The sequence below is a fragment of the Adiantum capillus-veneris genome, chromosome 26 (genome assembly GCF_014529385.1).
Source record: "Adiantum capillus-veneris isolate H3 chromosome 26, ASM1452938v2, whole genome shotgun sequence".
NCBI lineage: Eukaryota > Viridiplantae > Streptophyta > Polypodiopsida > Polypodiales > Pteridaceae > Adiantum > Adiantum capillus-veneris.
The window spans coordinates 78,572,590-78,599,697 of record NC_140956.1 but is presented as its reverse complement, the minus strand read 5'-3'; the positions used below and the strand labels follow the sequence as shown (position 1 = coordinate 78,599,697).

Genomic DNA, 27,108 nt, shown 5'->3' with positions numbered 1-27,108 from the left:
TTAAATGTTACAAGGGATGCCCAAAAGAAGAGCCCCAAAAGCTTGAAAGCAAAAGCAAATTCTCTCTCTCTCTCAATGAGAGTAAAAATAAAGCATATTCTCTCTTTATCTCTCTCCCAATTTCCTTGCAAAGAAAGCATATTCTCTCTTTATCTCTCTCCCAATTTCCTTGCAAAGCCAAAAAGCAGGGATTTGCGTCCCTCACAAAAAACCCCAAAAAAAACAAAAAAACCAAAAAAAAAAATCACCTCCGTGATTTCCAAAAATTAGGGTTTCTGGCAGAAATTAGGGTTTGCAGGAATTTTAGGGTTTCTGTTGTCCGTCGCCACGTCATCACTTTTTGACACTGATAGACAAAATGACTGCAGCATTTTGGTCTGATTGATCTCGAATAGACATGGTTGCAATAGGGGTTAGTCAATCAGACATCGATGAGGTCCCGATTGGACCTAGATGTGATTGCTAGCTACATTGCCGATAAATCATGCTCTAAGATCCGAATGAATGTTGAATGTCATGTGATGTCCTGTGATGTCTGGTGATGTCCTGTGATGTCGTGTGATGTGACTGTCCATTTGGTACATGTGCTAGATGTGTGTTCCTAATACGTAGGTACTAACACTCAGTGTCTGCTAAGACGGTTTATGGCTTTTGTCGATTTTGCAGGCGTAATCGCGGTCGATTACAATGCTTTCAAGAGGGGGGTATGTCACAAAGTGATGACGTGGCTACCGACAGCAGAACCCTAAATTCTGCCAGAAATCCTAAAATTCCTGCAAACCCTAATTTCTGCCAGAAACCCTAATTTTCAGAAACTCGAACCCTAACTGCTGACTGGAAACCCTAATCAGGCGGGGCAGTGCCACGTGGCAGCAGTGTACGGAGGCTTCCGGATTTTGTGGCGGAAAAAGCAGGCTGGAATAAAAAAAGCAGCTAGCGACGCTTATTGCTGGCTTTTTGCTACGCTTCGAGAGAGAGAAAGAAGAACATGCTTTATTTTATTTTACTCTCATTGAGAGAGAGAGAGAGAGAGAGAGAGAGAGAGAGAGAGAGAGAGAGAGAGAGAGAGAATCTGCTTTTGCTTTCAAGCTTTTGGGGCTCTGCTTTTGGGCATATCCCTTGTAACATTTAAATACGCGGTGAGGGCCTCACTTCTCAGAGCATCTGGACGCAGAGTCTGAGAGTGAAACCCTAACCGCTCTTGTACTCTGACATTGATTTTTAATACAAAAAGAAGTACCGAAAGGGGCACCAGTCTTTGGGGCCAATATCTCTAGGCACGGAACTCCGCCGGGCCAGTGCAAATCTATTGTGATCTGTGAATTGTTTTGAAGTGGTTATTTGGTGTTGTCGCGATTGATTCTTGACTTGGAGTGTCCAAGTCTGTTACAGGCACTTGTACGGATTTTTGTGATTTTCGATGGGACCGCTTTTAGCGCCAGTTTTTGAGGCCAGATGCTTTTGAGTTTAAAGCTTTTCATGTAACTGCTTTTCATGGCCAAGGGCCTTTAAATATGAGACAAGGGCTCATTCTATGGCACGCTCCCGCTTGGAGGTGCAAAGTCTGGAGCACCGGAGTTGTACTGAGTTCAAGCAATATCAAAAGGGGCACCAAGGTTTAGGGCCAATGTTCTCTCGGGGTGGAACTCCGCCACTCCCCATCTCATGCGCCGTGCACTCTCTATCTCTTTTAGTTCAATTGTTATTTGAAGTGCTTAAAGTTGTTTAGTCTATTCTTTTCCGTTGGCACACGGTTCCCGTCCCCGTGACACAATATAATGTTCCACTCAAGGTGATTGTCGTCCATCCTATCTTTGAAATCTTTGAAATCACTAGCAAGATGAGATCTTAAAAGATTAATGCTTGGCTTCTTTCGCCTTTTCCCACTATACTTCCTTGTTTTCAAGACAATAAAGTGCTTTTTTCCACAAGTATATGCACTCCTAGTTGGGGAGTAAGCAATTTGTTTCCTTCAGCCAATGCGCAAATAGGTTCCATAAGTCCCCGGCCTTACGGTGTGCCACCATGTCGGATGCCCATCTTTCTTGAGACTTGCGAGCTCTTATTGGTTGTCACTCTTTAGCTATGAGTTTTCACACTCTCATTTCTATAAGAATAGCTTGCTATTATTCCCTTATCCTCTTCCTCCCTTAAAAAGTTTATTTGTCCTCAGTTGAAATCATGTTGTCAAATATAATTTTACTTGTCTTGAAGCCACACACAATCGACTGACTTTTTCACTTTCTACATTGTGCTAGGAGTTAGGCACAAACTTATACAAAGTTCTTTCAAGCGAAAACATGTGTCCCATACCATACGTACTACAATTTCATTCGAGTTCCCTTTGTTGACTAACTCCAAATGGGTGGCATGCTAAGTTGTCTCCAACATGTGGATCTAAAGAGGGTTCGAGAACTAGGTGGCCATGCACATTGCACACTCCACCTCCCACTAATTCTTTTTAACTCTCAGATAGCAATGCACAATCTAACTTTTGAGTTGTAACCAAAACCATCCTTAATTGTTTCAATGTACTTCCATACTCAAAGAAACAGTTTACTTTCCTTGGTCAAAGAACTTAATCGCAACCAAAGAGGTCACTTGATTGTGAGCACGAATGCTTTCACCATTGTACCATATGTACTCTGTGTCTAGTGCAATTTATGCCTTCATGCAAACATGTTAATGAATGCCTATAATGGGTTTCCATACCCTCTTTTTGATGTCCGAGCACGGGTTCACACTCGTGCCTTGTTCTTTGAGGTGTGTATGTCTCTATGCCTTTGTGTGTGTGTGTGTGTATACCCCCTAACTCTTTCTCGCTCAAGCAAATGTCACTTCATGTGACTCATTATTGCAAGGACTTGATACCTTTTTCCTCCATTTAACAATTGCATGCACGGCAATGTATATGTTGTACTCATGTGTGGCCATAAGTTAAACACATATGTGTGAGTGGGCGTTACCGCCCCTTTTTTAAAATTAAAAATGCCACCGTAAGAGCCCCATATATAAAGACTTGAGTGGCTTGTTCGCACTTGGTCAGACCCTAACGAAGCATGGCCAAGAGTATGGTGTGCCACGCGACACACTTGTATGGCCATCCAAAGTCTCCTAACACCCCATGTGGCCGTCTAGCAATGGCAATGGACTCCACCTAGAACTATTGCACACACGGAGAGCTCTAAGCACTCTATCCGCCATGCTATCCTTGCTCCAAGGTTCCACATTCTACGCGAAGTAACATAGGGGATACCGATTCAAGATGCATAGAGATAAACAAAAAAATATAGCCACATGATTTGATACAAGCCCAAAACTAACATAAAAAGGCCAATGACACCAAGATGACAAAGGAGAATACTTTTCAATGTGAGTCATGATCAAAGCGTATTCCTAACTTGATACAGGCCCAACTATCTCACAAAAAGTCATGGACACGAAGACAAAGTGGTCCGCTTTGAAGCATAGCGTAAACACAAGGTGGCCCACTCCAAAACTCACATATTTACCCCAATAAACCTATCTCAATAAACTTGAAAAGGAAGGTAGGTTGCTGGTCGGATTGCTCAAACATACACACGTCACAACTGTATTTTTCAGCTCTACATTCCCTGCCCATGTCTCTCGCTACTACGTGATCCTTTGATCCTGTCAAATTATTTTTTATCTTCTCTGGTTTAAAAGTGACTTCAAAGTCTCAGCACACTTCAATATTCCAGACTAACTTTGTAGTTTTCATATCAGAAAAACTTCCCACTCTAAAAATAGTCATCCATTAATGGTAAGCACATAGCTTTCAACGTTGTCACCACTTGAAACCAGGAGCATCTATTATTCATGATTATAAAGCCTTTACAACATCAAAAGCAAGATCATAAAGAAGCAGTATCTCACATGGTGAAAGCATTCCAGCGCCTTGCCAAATTGCTTTAGGCCAATATATAGCATACCCCTGCACACTCAAGATAATTCATGAAACAAGAAGCATGACTTGAAGATCTGCAGAATTTCAAATAAGGAAAGGGTGAAATGCTGACCCATAGTAGCAGTACAACAAAAAGTCTTTCGCACTAAGCATGCATTTCCTTGGGTCAATCTCAAAAATCTGTTCATCAAGAATATCCAATGCTGCATTGTAGCACTTGGCCAGCACGCACACCAAAAAAAAGTCCGCATGAAGAGCAGTTAAGTATTGGGGGGATGGCTGAAGCTTAATTATGGCAGTATGCATGGGATTTACAGCTCGCATTGGTGAATGGAGCTGTAAAGCACTGTCCTTCACTCTTTTGCACAGCGTAGTGACTACACAGCCACAATATGTTAGTAAAAGGAATATTTATCATTATACACAAGATCACCAACCCTTCACTAGAGTTCACAGGACATACATTTTTCTGGAGCAAATCGGATTTGGTCCTTTGCACAAACATTTATAAAATGTATTGCTGTACTTAGAAAATTTTCAGAGTCCTCCTTTGGCATCGAATCGCTTGATTGAGCCTCCCTGCTCGCCAAAAGACACAATTACTTGAGTAAAAGTACGATGCCACTTAAGACAAAAGAAACGAATTTACTAAAGAGCTGAATAAGAATTTGAAAAAGTTTCAAACAGTCTCAAACTTATAAGGACCTTGCTGCGTGTAGAAAATTGCTAATCGATAAACAAACTACATGTCTTTGATCCTTATAAACAAGGCCTCTATCATCTCCACATGTGCCATCATAAAAATGGCCTTCGAAGGCTGAGCGGTAAGACTAACGATGGGGAAGCACCCGAGGCTATGCCAATCAAGCAAGCTACCGTTTGCAGCAGTCACGTCTCAAGTAATAGAGCGGGTTTGGGCGAGGATGGATTAAGGGGGGTGGGGGTTTGCTAATGGCTAGGGGTCATGGGGGGGTTTGCTAAAGGCTGTACGGAGGTAATGGTGGGGCCTGTATGGCTGAGAATGCTGGGCTAATGGCAAGCTGAGGCTGGAGGGGCTGCAAGTGCGGCTGTGAGCACAAGGGGGCGGCCAGTCGCTAAGCATGCTGCAGGCGGACAGCAGTGTTTGGATAAGCGATTGGGGATAGTAGCGGGAGGGCTAGGAAGGGTACGTGAGAGAGTTGGCGAGGGGTGAGTGCGCTGCAGAAGCAGCAAGCAGGTAAGCAGGGGCCAGATTAGCACTTTCTTCTTAGCAGGCTTCAATGCCTCAGCTTCTTGTACGAGAACTCTCTCTCTCTCTCTCTCTCTCTCTCTCTCTCTCTCTCTCTCTCTCCAAGAGAAAATCTTCTATTGAGATAAACATCTCAAGGACACAGCCTCAAAATAAAATATACAAAAGCCAATCACCACAGAGGTGTGATCCCATAAATATCCAATGAATCACCATGTAAGGTGCAGCGGAATGAATGTTGTATTTTCTCAAGATTAGTGATCTTTATTTGCTCAAGGTTCCTTTTAGTTCTTACGGAAGGAGAGAGCCTTCCGTCTTGTAGAGTGTTGTGATCACGAACAAAGTGAGTGGATATTGTGCGTGCAAGTGAATGAGACTGAGAGAAGGAGAGAGAAGAGATACGACACCCGAGAGGTTGTAAAACCCTCCTCCGAAGGCCCCACTCTCGTCGGCGAGAGTGGTCTACTTGATTGCACAAAAGTGTACAATGCAAATGCAATAGACGGATGCAATTTGGACTATGTCGATGATGACGATGGTAATGTCTTTAGGGCTGATCTGGATCTTCTTGTATCTGCTGTCCACAAAGGCTTAAGGGCTGAGAACTGGTGATCTTGGGGGCTGATGTCGTGGCTGAAATTCCCTGCTTCTGCTGATGCTTTAAGGCTGAAAGAAAACGTTGGATGCTAGGGCAATGCTGCGTTTTTGAAGGGGCTGTTGCCAGCTGAAAACGCTGATGATCTGCAGCGTTTTTGAAGGGCTGAAACTGAGAACAAAACGCTGGTCTTCCTGCAGGTTTAAAGGCTGAATCCTTGCAGCGTTTTGGTGCTGAAATCGCCACTGATTTGCAAGAGAATGCTAGCGTTAGTGAAGTCTTTGTGCTGCTGCCAATGGAGAGTGAAAACGCCAGGCAAGAAGGGATATGGGGTGGCGATGGCTGGCTCTGGAAAACGCCAAGGGAGGGATCCTTCTAGCGATGGCTGCAAACACTGGTGGAAGGGAGTGGCCTCGCCAAGGGGTTGGAGAGGGTCTTGCTAAGAGAGGGTTGGACACCTGTTGCTTGGGAAAGCCTGTTGTGCCTTTGCTCATCTGCCAATTTGTGCTAACTTGGGTTTGTGTCACAAAACGGGAGCGTACACGAGCACTTGAAAATCTGTCGCTCTTGCGCGGGAAAAAGCGACTTCCGTGCTTCGTAGTCTCGCGATCTCTTGCGGCAGAGTCTTCTCTTGCTGATGTTGGTACCTCCCGTGAGTGAGGGCATGTGGTGCTTTTATAGCTCCCTGGCCACAGCACGAATAACTGCTTTTTTTCTTTTTTCTTTTTTTTTTTTTTTTTTTTTTGGCGCTGTTCTACCCGAAATAGGGAGAGAGAATTCGCTGGCTGGTTTTGTTGCTTTATCTTCTAAGTGGCTGTCCACTTATTAAGTGGACGGCCGGTATATTTTGAAATTGGTATGAACCTGCCCAAAAACTCAATAAAACCTTATAAGTTAAAACCAATGCACTTAACAACACTTCCCAGGCGTCCTTGGATGCAACCACATGCACGAATGCAATGCAAACATAGATTCCTCGCGGGAAAGCGTCTGCCTTCCCGCGATTGTTCCTGCTTTTCGTAAAAAGCTTCATTGAAGCCATCTTTATTCTTGTGCTTGCGTTCTTACGCGTATTTTCTTACTCAGTTCGGATTTCCTCCTTAGCCTACGGGATGCCCCCTTACTGATGCACCCGTCACCCATCATGTGACGCATTAGGGGCACTCGTAACCCGGCCCTTTCCACCACTTACGGAAACTCCTTCGCGATGTTTACCGTCACCCATCAAATGACACATCAGAGTTGTCCGTTCTTGATGGTAGTTCCTGTAGCTACAATCTTTTAACAGTTCTTAGTGCACACAATAAAATATCCTAAAAAAGAGATTAATCATTAAAAATAAGAAAATAGTCCAATTAGCAACAGTTTGCTTATATATTAACTTACCCAATTTGCCCTACTGAGTACCCAACAAAAGTCACTTAATAAATAAGTGAAAAATGTCAAAAATAGGAAAAAATGGAATAAAGTCATCTGAAAAATCCCCAAACTGACTCTGATGGAAATGCTTATGCTTATGCAATGTGCAACCAGAGGATATGCATCTACACTGAGTGACTGGGCATGCACGGTCTACGAATAGACTCACAAAAGTGTCAAATCACTTCCAATCTAACTTGACTGGACTTGACGGAAACCCTACTATGGTGTAGCTTGTCCACGGACACATAGGGTTGGGATGTGTCACATGACATCCCCTCCTTTTTAAAGTGAGGTACTGGTATCGAGCTGCATGGCTTCCTTGTAGTCTGCCAACAACTCTGGATAATCCTTGAAAAACTCTTCGTCTACCCACACCGCTTCGTGGGTTCCTCGATCTTTGAACTTCAAAAAATATTGTCATACTTGTTTCTTCGAACCATGGCGAAACCCATGCAACAAAACTTGCTCCGACTCCATGACTTCTGCTTCATCGATGATCTCCGGTTCTTCTTCTTCCGAAACGTCCTTTGGAGGTGTTCCCTGAAACACTTTCAACCAAGAAACATGAAAAACGTTGTGCATTGACCATGAGTTAGGCAACTTCAATTTCATTGAAACCTCATTAATCTTTTTGATGACTGGAAATGGACCATACATACGAAAAGATAACTTAGGACATTTCTTTCCAACTTGCTTAAGACGTTGTTTCATGATTCGTAGATACACCCAATCTCCTTCCTTGATCGAGACCTCCTAACGATGCTTGTTAGCCTGTCGAGAATAAGATTCCTGAGCCTTGCTTAGCCGAAGCATCACTCTCACAGAAATCTCATCCAATGACTGACTCTCAGCATTGGCATCAAGCATTTGACTGATCGATCGAGTCAACAGTGAGACTGGAATCGGCGGCCAAAAGCTGCCTCATACAAAGTTCGATCAATAGCAGAAGAGAAGGAATCATTGAGAATAGCCTGAACCAATGGGAGATAGAGCTCCCATTGAGACTGCTGATCATGAACATAAGATTTCAACACATCAAAAGCCAACTGATTATAAATTTCCGTTTGACCATCTGACTGTGGATGAAAAGCGGATGAAAAATTCAACTTTGTGCCAAAATTTTCAGAGAGTGCACGTCAAAAGTTGGACGTAAACTTAACATCCCTATCTGAAACAATGGACTTTGGCAAACCACAGCGGGGGTACCAATGCTTTATGAACAATCGTGCAACATCTTGTGCAGTAACTGTGGCCTTACAAGGAATCAACATGCAGAATTTGTTGAAACGATCAACAATAGTTAAACATTGAGTGTTCCTTGAATGCTGACTTGGTGGTAAGTTAGTCACAAAATCAATAGAGATATCCTGAAAAGGTCCCTCGGGAATAGGCAGCGGAAGCAAGAGGCCTTGCTGCTTACCCCGAGAAGCTTTTACTTTTTGACATATAGTGCAATGTGTAACATAACTAAACACATCTTTTCGCATTTTAGGCCAATAGAAAAATCGTTCAATCTTTTCCAATGTGGTGTTCATACCCCTGTGCCCACCCGTGAGAGAGTCATGTACATCATGCAATATGGCTGGCCTGAGAGAGGGCAACACATGTCACCAGGAGGTGTATTTTTCCTGTTGCCTTCCGTAAATAAGTACTACATATTTTTATTTATTTTTATTTTTACTTGTTTTCCCTGGGACCCTTGAAAAGGTGCAAGTGGACATTGTATGGCCAGTGTAAAACAGTTGCGGCCGAATAGGTTTCTCACATCGGGAGTCTAGGTCGGTCAGTCTGGGACTGGTCGGGCCAGTTAGCACTGAATTCTGATGAGTATGGAAGCTTGTGTGCACCAAATGAAGTCTGGGCCACTCGGAAAGTCACTTATAACTTTATAAGTCAGTGGGAGAGGAGGCTGATTTTTACTCTAAGTGAGCTACAGTGTGTGTGTGAGTAGTGGGTGCAGGTCTACAACTTTAATGGAAAGCTTGCCTTCACCTCTATCTCATGTAGCGCGATGATTTGCTCTCGTGCATCTCTCCCTCCCCTTTGGCTTACATGGTAATGCCCCACTAGATGGGCTACTCAGTTGAACATGTACAGTTATGGGGGTTTATGCGCGTTTGCCAAGGCAAGAGCCTTCTGAACAGGAACCGGATTAGCTAATTGCTAATCCCCCACAGGTACGCACAGTTCCATCGCGAAAGATTGCGAGTTCGGAGAGTTTTCTCGCGTGAAAACTCGTCCAATTCACAGGGGAACTGTCCCATTGCGTGCGGGAGCCCTTGGGACACGCGTAGGCGTGTTCGCTCCACTAAAAACGATCCGAAACAGCGAATTACAGCCTGCTGTGTTTTTCTGCAGGTTTAGGGTTTCGCACCTAAACTGCAAGGGAACACCGGGGGAGTCTCGTGAGAGCCTTGGGATGCGTGTACAGGCTTTTGGACACCCGGGCTTCCAGATAGCGAGGGAATCCGTCCTAGACAGGTGCCTTTGACCTACAGGGGTTTTTGCGCCGTTATGCTGCCAAAATCAGGTCGAAAACCTGCGTTTTCAGCCCTCGCCAGGTTTGGACAGCTTTGTAAAAGCTTGTGCGAAGTGGTCGGATCGTCTACTTTAATTTGAATAAAGAAATACCGAAAGGGGCGCCAGTCTTTGGGGCCTACAGGGTGTCGGTCTCGTGTGCGCAGTGACATTCTAGTCGCTGGACGCAACTGTGCTCTCTTCCCTTCTCAGTGCTCTGTGTAAAGTTAACAGGTAATTGAAATAGTACCGCCCTCTACGTTGTACAGGCCGGTTATAACACACATAGACGCTAACGAAAAAATAACAATCCATTACGGATGAGATAGTTGCTGGGCCCTTGGGAAGCAAGAGCCTGCAACCAATACTGACCAAACTCCAAATCTGCATACTGATTCTTCATGCTGTCAAAAGACTCACCCTGTATAGAAAATGTGGTTCTTGACTCAAGAGCCAAAATCTGTCCTTTGCGACTCAACGCATTTGCAACATGGTTAGCTTTTCCAAGCACATACTCAATCAAACCTCCAAATTGCTCAAAAAATTGTGACCACCGCGCTTGGCGATCACTCCAATGTGCACTAGGCATAGACTGGAGCCACTTGAGGGCTTAATGATCTGTGCGCACTGTAAACTCTCTACCATACAAAAAATGCTTCCAATGCTTAAGAGAATGAATGACAGACAAAAGTTCTTTATCATAAACTGAATAATTATTTTCCGCACTATTGAGCTTCCGGCTAAGGAAAGCTACTTGGCGACCATTCCGCTGTCGTGCCGCTCCGCTTCCACGATGGAAAAAAGAGTAAAGAGAAGCAGAAAAAGTCTATTTGAAGCTCACATATTTATTGAGCAGTGACCAGGGCTCGAAAACAAGCAAGGAGATCCAGAAAGTGTATGCTTTATGTGGTTATGAAGGCCTAAGCGTAGAGATTTTATGTTTGAAGAAAAGGTTTTACATGTGAAAGGGCTCTTAGGACATATAAGGCAACTTGAGTAGAGGAAGACATGTGGTCAGTGGTAAAAAGGAAAGTGTGTGAGAGACTTCACATCTCTGCATGAGGGAGGCCGAAAAAGTCCTATTCTGTAAAATTTCCATAAAACAGGTTTCTGGAGAAAACGGCCCGCGTTGACAGAAGGAAAAGGGCGTTTTGAGCATTTTTGTCTCTCACACACAGAGGCTAATTCTGCACCGATTAGGAGATATTCAAGTTTTCGTGCTCTGCTGTATTAGCGGGGAGGAAGCCATAAGCTTTGAGCACTCTAATCCTAAGCCAAGCTTCCATAGCCCACTCTCATCCAAGCTTCCATAGCCAATCTAATCAAAGACACCATCAGCCACTCTAATCCAAGCTTCCAAGCCACTCTAATCATGGAAGGAGTTTAAATAATGTAAGCAGCGGTACTGTTAATGATAATCCAGCTTCAGGATCTTGTTCAAGTTATTTGTTTCAAGCTTTGTCTACATTCATTGTGTCTGCTGCAACTGTCTTCCTCACACCTCTCACAGCCAGAGACCTTGCGCCTTCCCGGCTCAGCTTTCGAACACAAATCCCCTGACACCGCTGGAGCACAACGCCTATATCGACATTGCTCGCATCCGTCCATACCTCGAAGGGGTCATCTCAAGAGGCAAGGATAAGACACGGTGCTTCTGTCACCGCAACCTTAAGAGCTGCGAAAGCCTCAATGGCTGCTTCGGGCAAGTCTACGCGCTGACGGCGAGTCTTGACCCCTTTCAAAACATCAGTCATAGGTGCAGCAATGCATACAAAATCCTCTATATACGAACTATATGCTTGACATAAACCAAGAAAAGAACGCACATCATATGCAGTTTTGGGCAAATCCCAATTACAAACCTGTTCCACCTTCGCGAGGTCTAGCTTGACACCTTCTGCAGAAATGATATAACCCAGATAAGTGACTTCAGTAAGAAAAATTCCGACTTCTTCGCTGCAATGTACAACTGACACTCATCCAAACGAGTTAGTACCCTTTCAACATCTAATTCATGTTGCTCCCACGATGCGAAAAAAATGAGAATATCATCTAGAAAGATGAACACACATACACCGACCATATCGCTGAAACGACCTACTATGAAACGATTGCACGTATCCACGGCTCCTATCAATCCAAAAGGCATAACAATATACTCCCATTGCCCTCGCTCGGTGCGAAAGGTGGTCTTGAAAATGTCGCCTTTGAATACCCATACCTGATGGTATCCACTTTTGAGATCAACCTTGCTGAAAACCTTTGCCCCATTGAGCCTATCCAAGATATACTCAATGCGAGGCATTGGAAACTTGTTCTTAACGGTCATCTTGTTTAATGCCCTGTAATCAACACACAAACGAGACGAACCATCCTTCTTGCAAACGAACGAAATAAGGGCAGCAAAAGGACTTACACTAGGACGTATGAATCCTCTAGCCACCAACTCCGTGAGTTGTCGCTCTAACTCTTCCTCCTGTGACTTGTTCAAATGGTAGGGAGCCTTACTGACAGGCTGCGCTCCCTCCATAAGCTCGATGTGATGGTCCTTCGGCCGTTCCGGTGGGAGACGAGGTGGAAGATCATCCTGCAAAAAGAGATGTTTAAATTTCGTAAACAACTCCAAATACTTACCTGGAGTCTAAATGCTCTGGGAAACTAGGACAGCATAGATGAATGCCGCTTGTGCTCCTCATCATAATTCACGCTTTACCTGCACATGCAAGATGAGAGGCAAAGAATGCAAGCCCTCCTCAGCACGAATGATGAGGGGGGAATCAGTATCGAAATGTAAAGTGATCGTGTTAGCACTAAATTTAATGTCCGGATCAAGTTCACGAAACCATTTAATGCCTAAAATCATATCACATCCTGAGAGAGGAGACACAAGAAATTTCCTACGAAAAGAAGCTTGCTTAACGGTAAACATCACATCAAGGCACTCCTTCGTGATAAGAGAGTCCATACCAGGAGCGAAGCCAGAAACCTCGAGAGGAGATTTCTGACTAACCTCTAGGCGGGCTCTCTCAACAAGAGGGAGACTAATCACATCATGCATACTGCCACGATCAAACAATATGACAAAACGCTGTCCTTTTACATGACCATAACACTTCATGAGAGATTCATCAATGTGTGTGTCAGAGTCATGAGAAGATACGAGTTGTGTTGTGACACAGTTTGTGATAGTTGCGGGTGCCTTTGGTTCTTTAGGTGGAACTGTCTTAAGACAGTCTTCTTAATGTGACCCTTAACGTGACATTGAAAACATCTACCTTCTTTAGCCTAAATCACTTGTTCTTCAGCCGTGATGTATCCTCCTATAATTCCTTGTGAAGCTTTTTCATGAGGGGTTAGCTTAGGTTTTGCAGGTGCTTTAGCTTTACCCTTAGATTCATTGTTAGAGTTCTTTTCCGAGGAATTAGAGGAAGAAGGGCTAGAAGAATTACCATTCTTTCCGTTCTTACCATTCTGTGTGTTCTGAGAATTCTGCGGGGTTCCTTGAGAAGTCTTGTTTTCCTTAGGCTTTCCTTTGTTGTGCTTCATCTCGTGGGCGAGAGCAATTGCTACCGCTTTGTTGAGATCGATTGGATCGCGTACCTCGACATCATACTTGATATACTCATCCAATCCGTAAAGAAATGCCTCCTTGCGCTTCGCATCCAATTTGCGTAATTGAGTGCCAAGCTGCAAAACACGATTAGAGAAAGACATAACCGGCATACCATTTTGCTTGAGAGCTCGCCAATCGTCCTTCAATCGTGTAAGGTACTGAGGTTGCATAAACCGCGCCTTGAGCTTGTCTTGGAAATCAGCCCAACTAAAAGAGGGGCGTGAAATCGTCAGCTGCCTCTAGGTGCGCAGCTAGCTGTGCCTCTTGCCATGCCTGGTACCAATTTATGGCATCACGGCAAGGTACATAGCTGCCGTCAAAACTTTGCTATTGCCTGTTTTCTTAGTTGTTCCAAAATAAGCATTAAATTGATGCAACCAAGAATGAATAACAGTAGCATTCATCTTACCGTCATACTTACTGAAGGTCAACTTCTCTGTGACTGGATTGTGTAAATCCGCATAGTGGCTTGCGCCACTGGATGAACTCCCACGATCTTTGGGTGGTTCGGTCTTCGAGGCTAGGACTTGGGCAAGCAATTCTTAAGTGCGTAGCTCTCGTCGAGCTTCACGCTCGGTCTCCAAAGCCAATCTATGAGTGGCACGATCGGCCTCCAATGCTGCGTTTCTTGCTGCCGCTTCTTCCTTCCTTAATTCTTTTCTTTCTTTTCTTGCGTCGCGCTCGCGTTCTAAAGCAAGGAGCTTGTCTTCCTGTCTATCCATCATGGCCATCATTTGCTTCATCATTGCCTCCATAGGGTCTGGCGTAGATGGCGTTGAAGAAATCATCTTCGGGTGGGGACGAGTCTCCGTCGCCTCTCTCATGCTCATTACCTGTATGCGAAGTATCCATTCCGCTTCGGGTGACGACCATGCACTATGATCTTGGGGTCTTAATCTCGCGAGGAACTTGGGTTCTTGAGGTTCTTGAGGTCCTTGATTCGTGAGAATCTTGGGTTCTTGAGGTTCTTGAGGGGTTCTTGAGCTTGCAAATCGCGTTGGAGAAGGATCTTCTCTTCACCCGAGTTCTACTCCTTTATGCGGCGCACCCCTGGCGGCCTTGCCCTCACACCAAGGTTGCTTTTTCCCACCTCACGTCGATTGGCCGGCCGCTAAGTGCACGGTCTGCTCTCAATGAGTAAAAAGAGACACAAGGGGAGGCTGGACAAGCCCTTCTTTCTTGGGATTCCTGTCACTCTTCAACAAAGCACGATTAGGAATCGCCACGTCCAAGTAAACTTGGGTTCGTGCGACCGCAACAAGCAAAAAAATTATTGTGGTTCTTGTGGTTCTTTCCTTGAGTAATGAAGAACACTTCCAAAGCTCTGATACCAATGTAAGGTGCAGCGGAATGAATGTTGTATTTTCTCAAGATTAGTGATCTTTATTTGCTCAAGGTTCCTTTTAGTTCTTAGGGAAGGAGAGAGCCTTCCGTCTTGTAGAGTGCTGTGATCACGAACAAAGTGAGTGGATATTGTGCATGCAAGTGAATGAGACTGAGAGAAGGAGAGAGAAGAGATACGACACCCGAGAGGTTGTAAAACCCTCCTCCGAAGGCCCCACTCTCATCGGCGAGAGTGGTCTACTTGATTGCACAAAAGTGTACAATGCAAATGCAATGGACGGATGCAATTTGGACTATGTCGATGACGACGATGGTGATGTCTTTAGGGCTGATCTGGATCTTCTTGTATCTACTGTCCACAAAGGCTTAAGGGTTGAGAACTGGTGATCTTGGGGGCTGATGTCGTGGTTGAAATTCCCTGCTTCTGCTGATGCTTTAAGGCTGAAAGAAAACGCTGGATGCTAGGGCAATGCTGCGTTTTTGAAGGGGCTGTTGCCGGCGAAAAACGCTGATGATCTGCAGCGTTTTTGAAGGGCTGAAACTGAGAAAAAAACGCTGATCTTCCTGCAGGTTTAAAGGCTGAATCCTTGCAGAGTTTTGGTGCTGAGATCGCCATTGATTTGCAAGAGAATGCTAGCGTTAGTGAAGTCTTTGTGCTGCTGCCAATGGAGAGTGAAAACGCCAGGCAAGAAGGGATATGGGGTGGCGATGGTTGGCTCTGGAAAACGCCAAGGGAGGGATCCTTCTGGCGATGGCTGAAAACGCTGGTGGAAGGGAGGGGCCTCGCCAAGGGGTTGGAGAGGGTCTTGCTGAGAGAGGGTTGGACACCTGTTGCTTGGGGAAGCCTGCTGTGCCTTTGCTCATCTGCCAAATTGTGCTAACTTGGGTTTGCTTATATATTAACTTACCCAATTTGCCCTACTGAGTACCCAACAAAAGTCACTTAATAAATAAGTGAAAATGTCAAAAATAGGGAAAAATGGGATAAAGACATCTGAAAAATCCCCAAATTGACTCTGATGGAATCTGATGGAAATGCTTATGCTTATGCAATGTGCAACCAGAGGATATGCATCTACACTGAGTGACTGGGCATGCACGGTCTACGAATAGACTCACAAAAGTGCCAAATCACTTCTAATCTAACTTGACAGGACTTGACGGAAACCCTGCTATGGTGTAGCTTGTCCACGGACACATAGGGTTAGGATGTGTCACGTTACACACCAAGACTATTTCTTGGTTTCAAATATTTCTCAATATACATTCTTCTATGATCCAAGAGGGGGAAAATTCTCCTCATATTGTGTGATAGGCACAACAAGAGGAAGATCATCTCTGTCAAAATGGCATGATGGCAATGAAAAAACCGGAGATGCACGAGGTATGTAATGAAGCCTGTAGAGTAGATCCTGTGGTGGATCCCTACGTCAGTAAAGTTGACTGCTTGGAGGCACCTATGTTTGCCATTGCCGCCGTCTGCTCCTCTTCTTTGCTTCTCTTCTCTTGGCTCTCTCAGCCTCCGACCTTCTAAATCTTGATGATATCTCTTGACCCTCCTAGCTTGCGCCGCTCAGAGGGTTCCATTTGCCCAGACCGCAGCCGCAGCCTGCACCGTCTAGAGGTTCCAAGTACAACTAAACCATCCTCGGACCGCAATATACGCCGTTTTGAGGCTTCCATCCACAGCTAAACAATCCCTGGACCGTAGTTTGTGCCGCTTAGAGGTTCATCAAACAGTATTGCAAACATCATTGCAACCAGAATCAAACAAATTCAATTGGCATCAAGACAATTTCAAAGTAGACATAATCTATTCAAACAATATTCTCAAATAGGGTTCCAGAAAGTGTCTGAATAAAAAGCAAAAGCAAAAATCATTTGGGGTTGGTTTCTGTAAGTTGGACTCGATGATTGTCTTGCCATCCTGGTTCAAGGTAATGGTTCTGTAACTTGTGGCCGATTTAAATGATAGCATCGTTTTATGATGCCAGGGCATTCCCAAAAGCAGTCACAATGCCCCAATTTCATAATGTGAAAGTCAGCCTTGCCATGGTAGCCCTAAATGGTGACAAGAAGGGCTAATATCTCCTGTAACCAGCTCTACTTCAATGCCTCCAGTAAACTGGTCGTACTCAAAATCCATGTTCTTTAGAAATTATGGGTGGATAAAATTTTCAATGGCTCCGAGATCAAAGACGAGAAGTGTTTTGTGGCCACGAATCTTTCCATAAGCTCGACATAATTCTTTGGAAGCATCAAGTATGATAATTGCATAGATGTCTCGAACAAATCCCATTGTGGTTCTACCCTATTTGGTAGAGGTCGCTTGGGAGCCTTATCTCCTTTGTGGAGACATAGGAGTTGTAAGACTTACACCACTCTGCTGCTTCACAGGTCTAGGGCATGCATGTACGGCTAGTGTGCCTCCGGGCTGGCCACCCTTTATATGCAAGGTGCAACGGAAGTGAACGTTGAACTTTGCTCAAAATGAGTGCTCCGAACTGTGCTCAAGGGTTCCTTTTGCTTACGGAAGGGAGAGCCTTCCGTTCCTTTAGAGAGAGAGTGCAAATGATCACAAACAAAGTGGAAGACACTGTGAATGAAGGTACTGAGACTGAGAGATAGAGAGAGAAGAATACGACACTAGAATGTTGTCAAACCCTCCTTCGAAGGCCCCACTCTCTATGGCGAGAGCGGTCTACTATTGATTGCACAAATCTCTACAATGCATTGGACTTGCCGACGATGAGGACGACGATGAGACCGTCTGAAATCTGAAAACGCTAATGGCTGAAATCTGCAAATCTTTATCTGCTGAATTCTGACTCTATGTCAGTGACGACGGCGATGACGACGATGCGACGACGACGCGCTGAAAACGCAGATGCTGAAATCTGCGTTTTCCGGGCTGAATCTGCAAACCTTGGCTGATCTGACCGTGCGGCGAGGGTCTGCTGCGAGAATGTGAGATCTACAAGGTTCGGGGGTTCTACTGCGGAGTTTGACTGCTGAAAACTGAAAATGCTGATGCCTATGCTGGTTCTGTCGCGGAGAAATTGCAAAACGCTATGTTGTTCTGCTGATCCAAAAACGCTAGGGCTGCTCTGTGTCTGATGCAAAAACGCTAGTGATCTGATGTGGAAACCTGCTATCGCCAGGGCTGATCTGCAACTGCAAAACGCCAGGGCTGAGTCTTGAAGCAAAAACGCTATGGTATCTGCTGGGGGGGGGGGGGGGGGGGTTCTGAGAAGGTGCACTGTCGAATGTTTGGTCCCTGCTGCCTCTTCTGCCAGCCTCTTCTTATATACTGACTTACCAAAATCCTATCCTACCCACTTTCCCAACAAAGTCACTTAATAATAATAAGTGAAAAATGGCTAAAATAGGGAAAATAGGTCTATGCACTGTAAAAATGCTCCTGATGTGGTTCTGATGGTAATCTGATAATCATGTTGTGTGCAACCAGAGGATATGCATCTACTCTTAAGTGCCTGGACATGCACGGTCTGCGAACAGACTCACAAAAGTGCCAGAACACTTCCTAAGCTAGACTAACTGAACTCAACTGAACCGTAGTCATGAAGTAGCTTGTCCACGTACACATAGGGTTAGATGTGCACGTGACATTATCAATGGCTCCAAGATCAAAGAAGAGAAGTGGTTTGTGGCCACGAATCTTTCCATAAGCTCAACATAATTCTTTGGAAGCATCAGGTGTGATAATTGCATAGATGTCTCGAACAAATCCTATTGTGGTTCTACCCTATTTGGTAAAGGTCGCCTGGGAGCCTTATCTCCTTTGTGGAGACATAGGAGTTGTTCGCTTCGCTGCTTCACAGGTCTAGGGCATGCATGTACGGCTAGTGTGCCTCCGGGCTGGCGACCCTTTATATGCATTTTCTCTGAATTGTCAAGCCGCCCACTTCTCGGCCAGCTGCCCACTTTGTCCCGGCGCTCTCAGACTTTATTTATTTCTTGTTGGGTCATGGGGGATTTTATCTAGCATTGCCCTACCTCCCCTTGGGCACCTATTTACCCAACTTCTACACTATTTAGTCATTGTGTATTGGATCGGCTGCTCATGGTAGTCATGGGGGGCTAATCGCCCCCTCTTCACCATATCTAGTGCTTCTCTCTCTCTCTCTCTCTCTCTCTCTCTCTCTCTCTCTCTCTCTCTCTCTCATAACAGGTCTTGAGTTCAACTCTCCTCGTCGGCTAGATCTTTAAGGTCTCTTGGGATAGTTTCTTACGACCTTAAAACTCTCTTCTTCTTCTTCTTCTTCTCTCTCTCTCTCTCTCTCTCTCTCTCTCTCTCTCTCTCTCTCTCTCTCTCTCTCTCTCTCTCTCTCTCTCTCTCTCTCTCACACGCGCGCACTCACATGGTATCAGCAGCTTCAAGCTCTCCATGGACCAGGCGCTTGTGCAGAGGTTTCTCCTTCCAAGGGATCAGCTCAGCTAGCGTTTTTGCAAATATCTGCCAACGTTTGTTGCTCTTAGACCTGGCGAAAACCTCCGGGCTGTCAGCGCTACACCTTTTGGGCACTTTCCATCACCGGAAAACCCTCTCCTTCACCTGCGTTTTCAATCATATCTACATTTGTGGATAGACCTGCGTTTTTGGACAGCATGGCAGCGTTTTCAGCATGGAGGGGCGGCGCTCAGCTTCCAACCCATTGGATCTTGCTTTTCTACACGGCTTCACATCCGGTGCTTACCGTCGAAATTCCTCAACATATCCGATTTCAGCCATTCCTCACTGCTGTTTTCTCTATTTTCAACCCTCCGTGTCACGTGTGCACTTCACTTGCGCCACGTGGACACGCTTCTGCCATAGTCTAGCATGAATCTTAGCTTAGGACTGAGCCTGGCACCTTTGTGAGCCTCTAGCAGGACGTGCATGTCCAGGCCAGTCACACTTGCATACCCTCTCTTGCACAAGAACAGTCATTTCATCATGCAGGCATTTTACCACATGAACCACCTCTTATAAGTCATTTTATTAAAAGTGACTTTTGAAATTCTTTTTGTAAGTTTGTTGGGAAGCTTGCCCTACCCAGCATATAATTCCTATAAATGAAACCCATTGGGCACTCAGTAGAAGCAAGGACACAGAAAGGGCAGGCACCGCAGCAGATCGGCAAGCACCCTCAGGCTCCCCAGCATTTTCTTAGCAGCATCAACAGTTCAGCGGGTTTTCAGCCCACAGCCACCAGCGTTTCAGTTTTCAGCCCTTAGCTTCACCGGACTACAACTCCCCATTGCAGTTCCTCGCCGCATTGACCAACGAGCGGTAGATCAGCCTGGCGTTTTCACTTTTCAGCCAAGACAGCCAGTGTTTTGCAATTCCGGCCCAGATCAGCCAGTGTTTTGCAATTCCGGCCCAGATCAGCCAGCGTTTTGCATTCTCGGCCTTTGCACGGCTTGGCGGTTGCAGATTAGCCCCGCAGTACCGCCACAGTAGCAGATCCATAGCAGAGCATCTAGCGTTTTCAGTTTAAGCCTTGACGCCGTCGTCGTCGACACCATCGTCGTCATCGACATCGTCATCGTCATCACAATCCCTATCTTGACGACGACACCTTCATCATCGTCATCGCAGATCCCTATCTTGATGACGACACCTTCGTCGCCGTCGTCTTAGTCCCGGACTTGATAACGACACCATCGTCATCGTCATCGTCATCGTCATCGTCATCGTCATCGTCATCGTCATCGTCATCGTCATCGTCATCGTCATCGTCACAGTCACCATCATCGTCGTCGTCGACATAGACCAGCAATACCCGTCGTCGACATCACCATCTTTGACACAACCATCGTCGACTTCACCGTCTTCCACACAGAACCGTCGTCGACTTCACCATCTTCAACACAGTACCGTCGTCGACAAAGACCCTTAGTACCTCGTCATCGACTTCATCGTCTTCAACATAGAACTCGTCGTCGACCTCCTCATCTTCGATATAGAACCCGCATTACCCATCGTCGACATCATCGTCTTCGACATAGTCCCCTTCGGTACCTCAGTACCCCAGTACCTAGCATCAGTGTCCATAAGCATCAGCATCTCAGCATTTAGTCATTGTATCAACATTGTGCAAGAATAAAGAAAGTACTAGCTCTGGCAATAGAGCAAGGGGGCCATTGAGGGTTGGGACCCGACATCCCTGTTCGTCTCTTTTCTCTCTCTTGTCTCTCTCTTTCTTTCAGTTCAGTTCGGTTCTTTCAAGAGAGGTAAAGTGTCCCTTGTGTTTGTGTGCAAAGTACTAGATAAGAGCAAAACCTTATTCTCTTCCGCGGCACTTGACACTCCGATGGCTGCTGTGCACACAGAGATAAACCCTCCCTACACCCTCTGCACCGCTCCAGACCATGCCGGGATTTTATGAGCACACTAAAAATCGCTCGACAGCAGCGTTTTCATCACATCGCAGTTGCGTTTTTTAATGGACAGCAACCACATGGTTTGTGTTTTTCACAGAGGATGAAGTTATCTCTTGCCAGGACATCATCTAGTGGTGGTCCATGCGGTCTCTCAGTGACTGCTGCAGTACACGGTATCTTCGACATCAGCTTGATCATCAACGGGCGTACGATCCTTGGGAGATCTATTCATTCCAGCCATCATTCGACGGTTGCGCACTCCAGAGGGGGTGGTGACTTGTGGTTTTCTATGGACACACCTATGCACTCGTTAGAGGAGTTCACACGAGATATGGCCATGCTCATGGAATATGGGATTCCGACATTCCCAGAGAAGACACCACCATCTTGGAAGGACAGACACTTCGCACTTGACCTCGACACTTCTGATCACTTGCTTACACAGGAGCATCTACATGGACTTAGGGAGAGGATCCTGGATCTCTTCTTGAACAGGTTCATTGCTTGGATCTACAGACTGGAGTGGAACTCCAATGCTTTGAACTCTCTTGGAGAGTTTACCCGCAAGATGCGGGAGATCGGGCATCATTATGCGACTACATCCGGAGTCAACCGAAGCTGGCCTTGTGTTAGGTGAAGCGGAATGAATGTTGTATTTTCTCAAGATTAGTGATCTTTATTGCTCAAGGTTCCTTTTAGTTCTTAGGGAAAGAGAGAGCTTTCCATCTGTAGAGTGTTGTGGTCACGAACAAAGTGAGTGGATATTGTGCGTGCAAGTGAACAAGACTGAGAGAAGGAGAGAGAAGAGATACGACACCGAGAGGTTGTAAAACCCTCCTCCGAAGGCCCCACTCTCGTCGGCGAGAGTGGTCTACTTTGATTGCACAAAGGTGTACGCAATGGACTATGCAACTTGGTCTATGCCAATGACGACGACGATGACGACGACGACGATGACGGCTGAAATCTGGGACCTTCTAATCGCTGAATTCGGGGACTGTTTGGTGGCTGAAAATGGACTGTTTTCGCTGCGTTTTTATGGCTGAAAATAGGGTAACATCTGCAACCAATCTGGGGCTGATCTGCTACAACGTCATAGGCTGAAGACGTTGTGTATATGCTACAGACTAGGGCTGAAAGTCAAAAACGCTGATGCATGGCTGATGCTAGCAAAAACGCTAATGCTGATCTGGGCCGGAAATCCAAAAACGCCAATGATGGCTGCAGCGTTTTGGTCTGAAAAACGCTAGCAAAGTTGATGAATCTGATGGCGATGGCAGTAATCTGCTAACGCTAGGGTGTTGGTGGTGTTGACGATCCAGGCAAGGCTGAAAACGCCAGATCTTGGAGGTAGGCGAGGATGGGATCTCCAAAAACGCCAAGGTGCTTGAGGGGTACTGCTGAGAAGTTGCCTGTTGAGCGGGAAGCTCCTGCTGCCTCTTCTGTTGTGGAGTGCTAACTTGGGTTTGCTTATAAATTAACTTACCCAATTTTCCCTACTGACTACCCAACAAAAGTCACTTAATAAATAAGTGAAAAATGTCAAAAATAGGAAAAATGCGAGTCACTTGAAAAATTCCCTAACTGACTCTGATGGAATCTGATGGAAATGCTTATGCTTCTGCGGTGTGCAACCGAAGGATATGCATCTATGCTAAGTGACTGGGCATGCACGGTCTACGAATAGACTCACAAAGTGCCAGATCACTACGAATCTAAACTGACTTGACTGACGGGAACCCCTGCTATGGTGTAGCTTGTCCACGGACACATAGGGTTGGGATGTGTCACGTGACATCCCCTCCTTTTCAAAGTGAGATACTAGTACCAAACTGTATGGCGTCGAGGGAGATCGCCAACAGCATCCGGAATCCTAGAAGGGACTCTTCGCCGGCCCACTCTGTTGTGTGGGTCGTGTGGTACTTGAACTTCATAAAGGTCTGCAACGCTTGCTTCTTTGGGCCGCGCCGAAAGCGACACAAAGTCTTCAAAATATCCTTTCTTGCGTCAACTTCGTCTAGAGTCCTGCTTCTTTCCTCTTCAAGAATCTCCATGGCTGAAAATTCATGAAACCATCTCCAACACAAAACCATGAACATACCCATTCCACGTAAAGTGAAGGAAAAAAATCTTATCTTTGCTAAAGACTGTGTATGCAATGTAGATGAACATAGAGATGGAGTGACAACCCGTTCATCAAACACATGCAAACAATGCGCTCGAATCTTTTCTGTTTGATCAAAATCAATCAACTGTGGCAAATCACATTAGAAATGCCCATGCTTGGTGCTCATAGAATCATGTGCTCTTTCGAAAACTGTGTCATGCCAAGGAAGAGACATGAAATGCGACTTCTTGACATACAAACTTTTTAACTTTTCATGAACAATCCGCATACATTCGTGCTCATCCATGAGAGAAACGTGCTCAACATTCAATATATCATGCCTAGGAAAAGGGATCACATAACGATGCTGACTAAAATACAGGAAACCTTCACGAATGAAACACTCGAACAATGCGTGCGTATCAATCATGCGAACACATAATACCTCTTGTGAGGGTTCTTTGGACCAAGGCTCGAGAGCCAAGATCGCTTCTTCGGGATCTATCGAATCTTCTTGTGGGGGATCTATGGACCTCGACTCGAAAGCCAAGATCGATTCTTGGTGATTGATCGAATCTACAACGAGGTTAGCTTCGCTAGAAAAAGCATCAACTAACACATCATCCTTGTGAACAATCACATCTTCTTCATGCAACTCATCATGCTTGTGAGAAATCACATCTTGATCATGCAAATCATCATGCTTGTCATTGTCATCCAAATCATTATGCAAATCATTGGCATCCAAATCATCATGCTTATCATTGTGCTTCAAATCATCATGCAAGTCATTGTCAATCAAATCATCATCATGCTTCGCACAATCATGCAAATCCTGTGTGTCATGCTTTGGAGAAGAAGAGACTGAGAGAGTCTCCTTTCCCCAAATCTCTTGCATCTGTGCCTGAACTTGAGAATAGAGTCGCCAAAACTCTTTGTTTTGTCGGTCGCTTTGTTCTTGTATTGCTTTTCTTTCTGCTTTGTCTTTTGCGTGCCTGCGATCCATTTCTGCTTTTCTTTCTGCGTGTCTGCGTTCCATTTCTGCTTTTCTTTCTTTGCATTCACGATCAAATTATGTCATTCTTTCTGCATTTCTTGCTTCGCGTTCTAACTTCCTTTCCATAAACATCCGGTTCAAAGCCTCCATAGGAGTTAGTGCAATCCTTGACGTAGATGGGAAAGGGTCGGAAAAACCTCCTGGTGGGGAAAATTCTTCTTCGCCTCTCTCATGCTCATCACTTCCGAGCGAAGAATCCATTCCGCTTCGAGTGATGACCATTCTGCAATCGTGGGTTCTTGTGGGTTCTTGGGGGTCTTGTGTTCTTAAGTCCACAAGGAACTTGGGTTCTTGCAGGTCTTGGGTTCTTAAGTTCACGAGCAACCTGGGTTCTTGGAGGTCTTGGTTCTTGAGGTCCTTGATTCGTGAGAATCTTGGATTCTTGAGGATCTTGAGGTTCTTGAGGTTTCTTTCGCTTGCAAATCGCGTTGGAGAAGGATCTTCTCTTTACCCGAGTTCTACTCCTTTCTGCGGACGCACCCCTTAGCGGCCTTGCGCTCACACCAAGGTTGCTTTTTCCCACCTCACGTCGATTGGCCAGCCACTAAGTGCACGGTCCGCTCTCAATGAGTGAAAAGAGACACAAGGGGAGGCTGGACAAGCCCTTCTTTTTCGGGATTCCTGTCACTCTTCAACAAAACATGATTAGGAATCGCCACGCCCAAGCGAACTCGGGTTCGTGTGACCTCAACAAGCAAAAAAAAAATTCTTGTGGTTCTTCCCTTGAGTAATGCAGAACACTTCCAAAGCTCTGATACCAATGTTAGGTGCAGCAAAATGAATGTTGTATTTTCTCAAGATTAGTGATCTTTATTGCTCAAGGTTCCTTTTAGTTCTTAGGGAAAGAGAGAGCTTTCCGTCTGTAGAGTGCTTTGGTCACGAACAAAGTGAGTGGATATTGTGCATGCAAGTGAACGAAATTAAGAAGAGGAGGAGAGGAGATACGACACCGAGAGGTTGTAAAACCCTCCTCCGAAGGCCCCATTCTCGCCGGCGAGGGTGGTGTACTTTGATTGCACAAAGGTGTACAATGCGTATGCAATGGACTATGCAACTTGGTCTATGCCGATGGTGACGATGACGATGACGACGACGACGATGACGGCTGAAATCTGGGACCTTCTAATCGCTGAATTCGGGGACTGTTTGGTGGCTGAAAATGGCCTGTTTTCGCTGCTTTTTTATGGCTGAAAATAGGGGAACATCTGCAACCAATCTGGGGCTGATCTGCTACGAAGTCATAGGCTGAAAACGCTGTGTATATGCTGCAGATTAGGGCTGAAAATCAAAAACGCTGATGCATGGCTGATGCTAGCAAAAACGCTAATGCTGATCTGGGCCGGAAATCCAAAAACGCCAATGATGGCTGCAGCGTTTTGGGCTGAAAAACGCTAGCAAAGTTGATGAATCTGCTGGCGATGGCAGTAATCTGCTAACACTAGGGTGCTGGTGGTGTTGACGATCCAGGCAAGGCTGAAAACGCCAGATCTTGGAGGTAGGCGAGGATGGGATCTCCAAAAACGCCAAGGTGCTTGAGGGGGTACTGCTGAGAAGTTGCCTGTTGAGCGGGAAGCTCTTGCTGCCTCTTCTGCTGTGGAGTGCTAACTTGGGTTTGCTTATAAATTAACTTACCCAATTTTCCCTACTGACTACCCAACAAAAGTCACTTAATAAATAAGTGAAAAATGTCAGAAATAGGGAAAATGGGATAAAGTCACTTGAAAAATTCCCTAACTGACTCTGATGATCTGATGGAAATGCTTATGCTTCTGCGGTGTGCAACCGGAGGATATGCATCTATGCTAAGTGACTGGGCATGCACGGTCTACGAATAGACTCACAAAGTGCCAGATCACAGCTAATCTAAACTAACTTGACTGACGGGAACCCTGCTATGGTGTAGCTTGTCCACAAACACATAGGGTTGGGATGTGTCACGTGACACCTTGCATGGTAGTGCAACTACTCTCCTGATCATTGGGATTGCTACCTTCAGAGTTGCTTACACTCACCCTCAGTAACCTTACAGCAGACTTCTCCCCCGACCTAGGCAGTAGGCCACTCCCAACTCATTCACATTGAGAGCCACACCGAGATGCGTTTTGGTCGTTGTGTTGGCGCGGATTCTGCTTTGGTTGATACCAGAGGATTGGAGGCAGGAGATACAAGCAAGACGGCGCAGACATCTTGGTCTGGCCACCTCACTTCTCAGCGCAGACTGTTCCATCTGGCTTCCGTACTTCTACTGGATAATAACGGTGCAGACAGCTTGGTCTGACCACACCTCTTCTCAGAGGCCCTTCACAACACAGACTGTTGAGTCTAGCTTTCCTCTCATCTTGGATTAACCTGCCTATTGACAGGACACCATCCCGTCGTGGTCCATGTGGTCTCTCGGTGACTGCTGTAGCTTACAATAGCTTCTACACTGCAGATTGTTTAGTCTGGCTCTCCATGTTTCAGTGGACGTTTGTGGCGCAGATTGCTACATTTGGCCTTCCTCGAGTTTTACACAGCTTAGCCACCTGGCCACACTGGATTTCAGGTTCATGCATTGACAAGCTTCCGATCATTCTCATGACGGTTCCTGGGCTTCACCATTTTCTCCCGACAGTTTGACTACAAACACCACAGATCCTATTGGGCACGACGCTTGCAGGTCTATTGGCACTTCTTTTACGACAAGGAGTTGTTTTCCCACTGAGATTGGAGCCTTCATGCACTATCTTCACTGTATTGGCGGAGTATAGCAATTTGCTACACTGCTCGTGATGGCACTTTACCATGGAGATCTCTCTGAGGTCGTGACACCACAGGCTGCTGCTACACTTGTGGAGTTCGTCGGAGTAATGTCTTTTAGTGGACATTGCAGCGGATATCTTCATCATTTGCCTCACATCTTCGGCTTCA

At 45.6% G+C, this 27,108-nt stretch overlaps 1 protein-coding gene across 1 annotated transcript in view; it reads right to left on the bottom strand.

Moving 5' to 3' along the window:
* Window positions 1-27,108, bottom strand: part of COP13 (Proteasome component (PCI) domain protein) — a 62,438-nt gene that overhangs the window by 33,279 nt on the left and 2,051 nt on the right. Inside the window, exons 2-4 of the mRNA XM_086502310.1 lie at window positions 4,392-4,507; window positions 4,041-4,305; window positions 3,898-3,955 (exon numbers count right to left, since the gene is read on the bottom strand). Coding sequence (XP_086358436.1) covers window positions 3,898-3,955; window positions 4,041-4,305; window positions 4,392-4,507 — 439 coding nt within the window. The remainder of the gene's footprint in view (window positions 1-3,897; window positions 3,956-4,040; window positions 4,306-4,391; window positions 4,508-27,108) is intronic.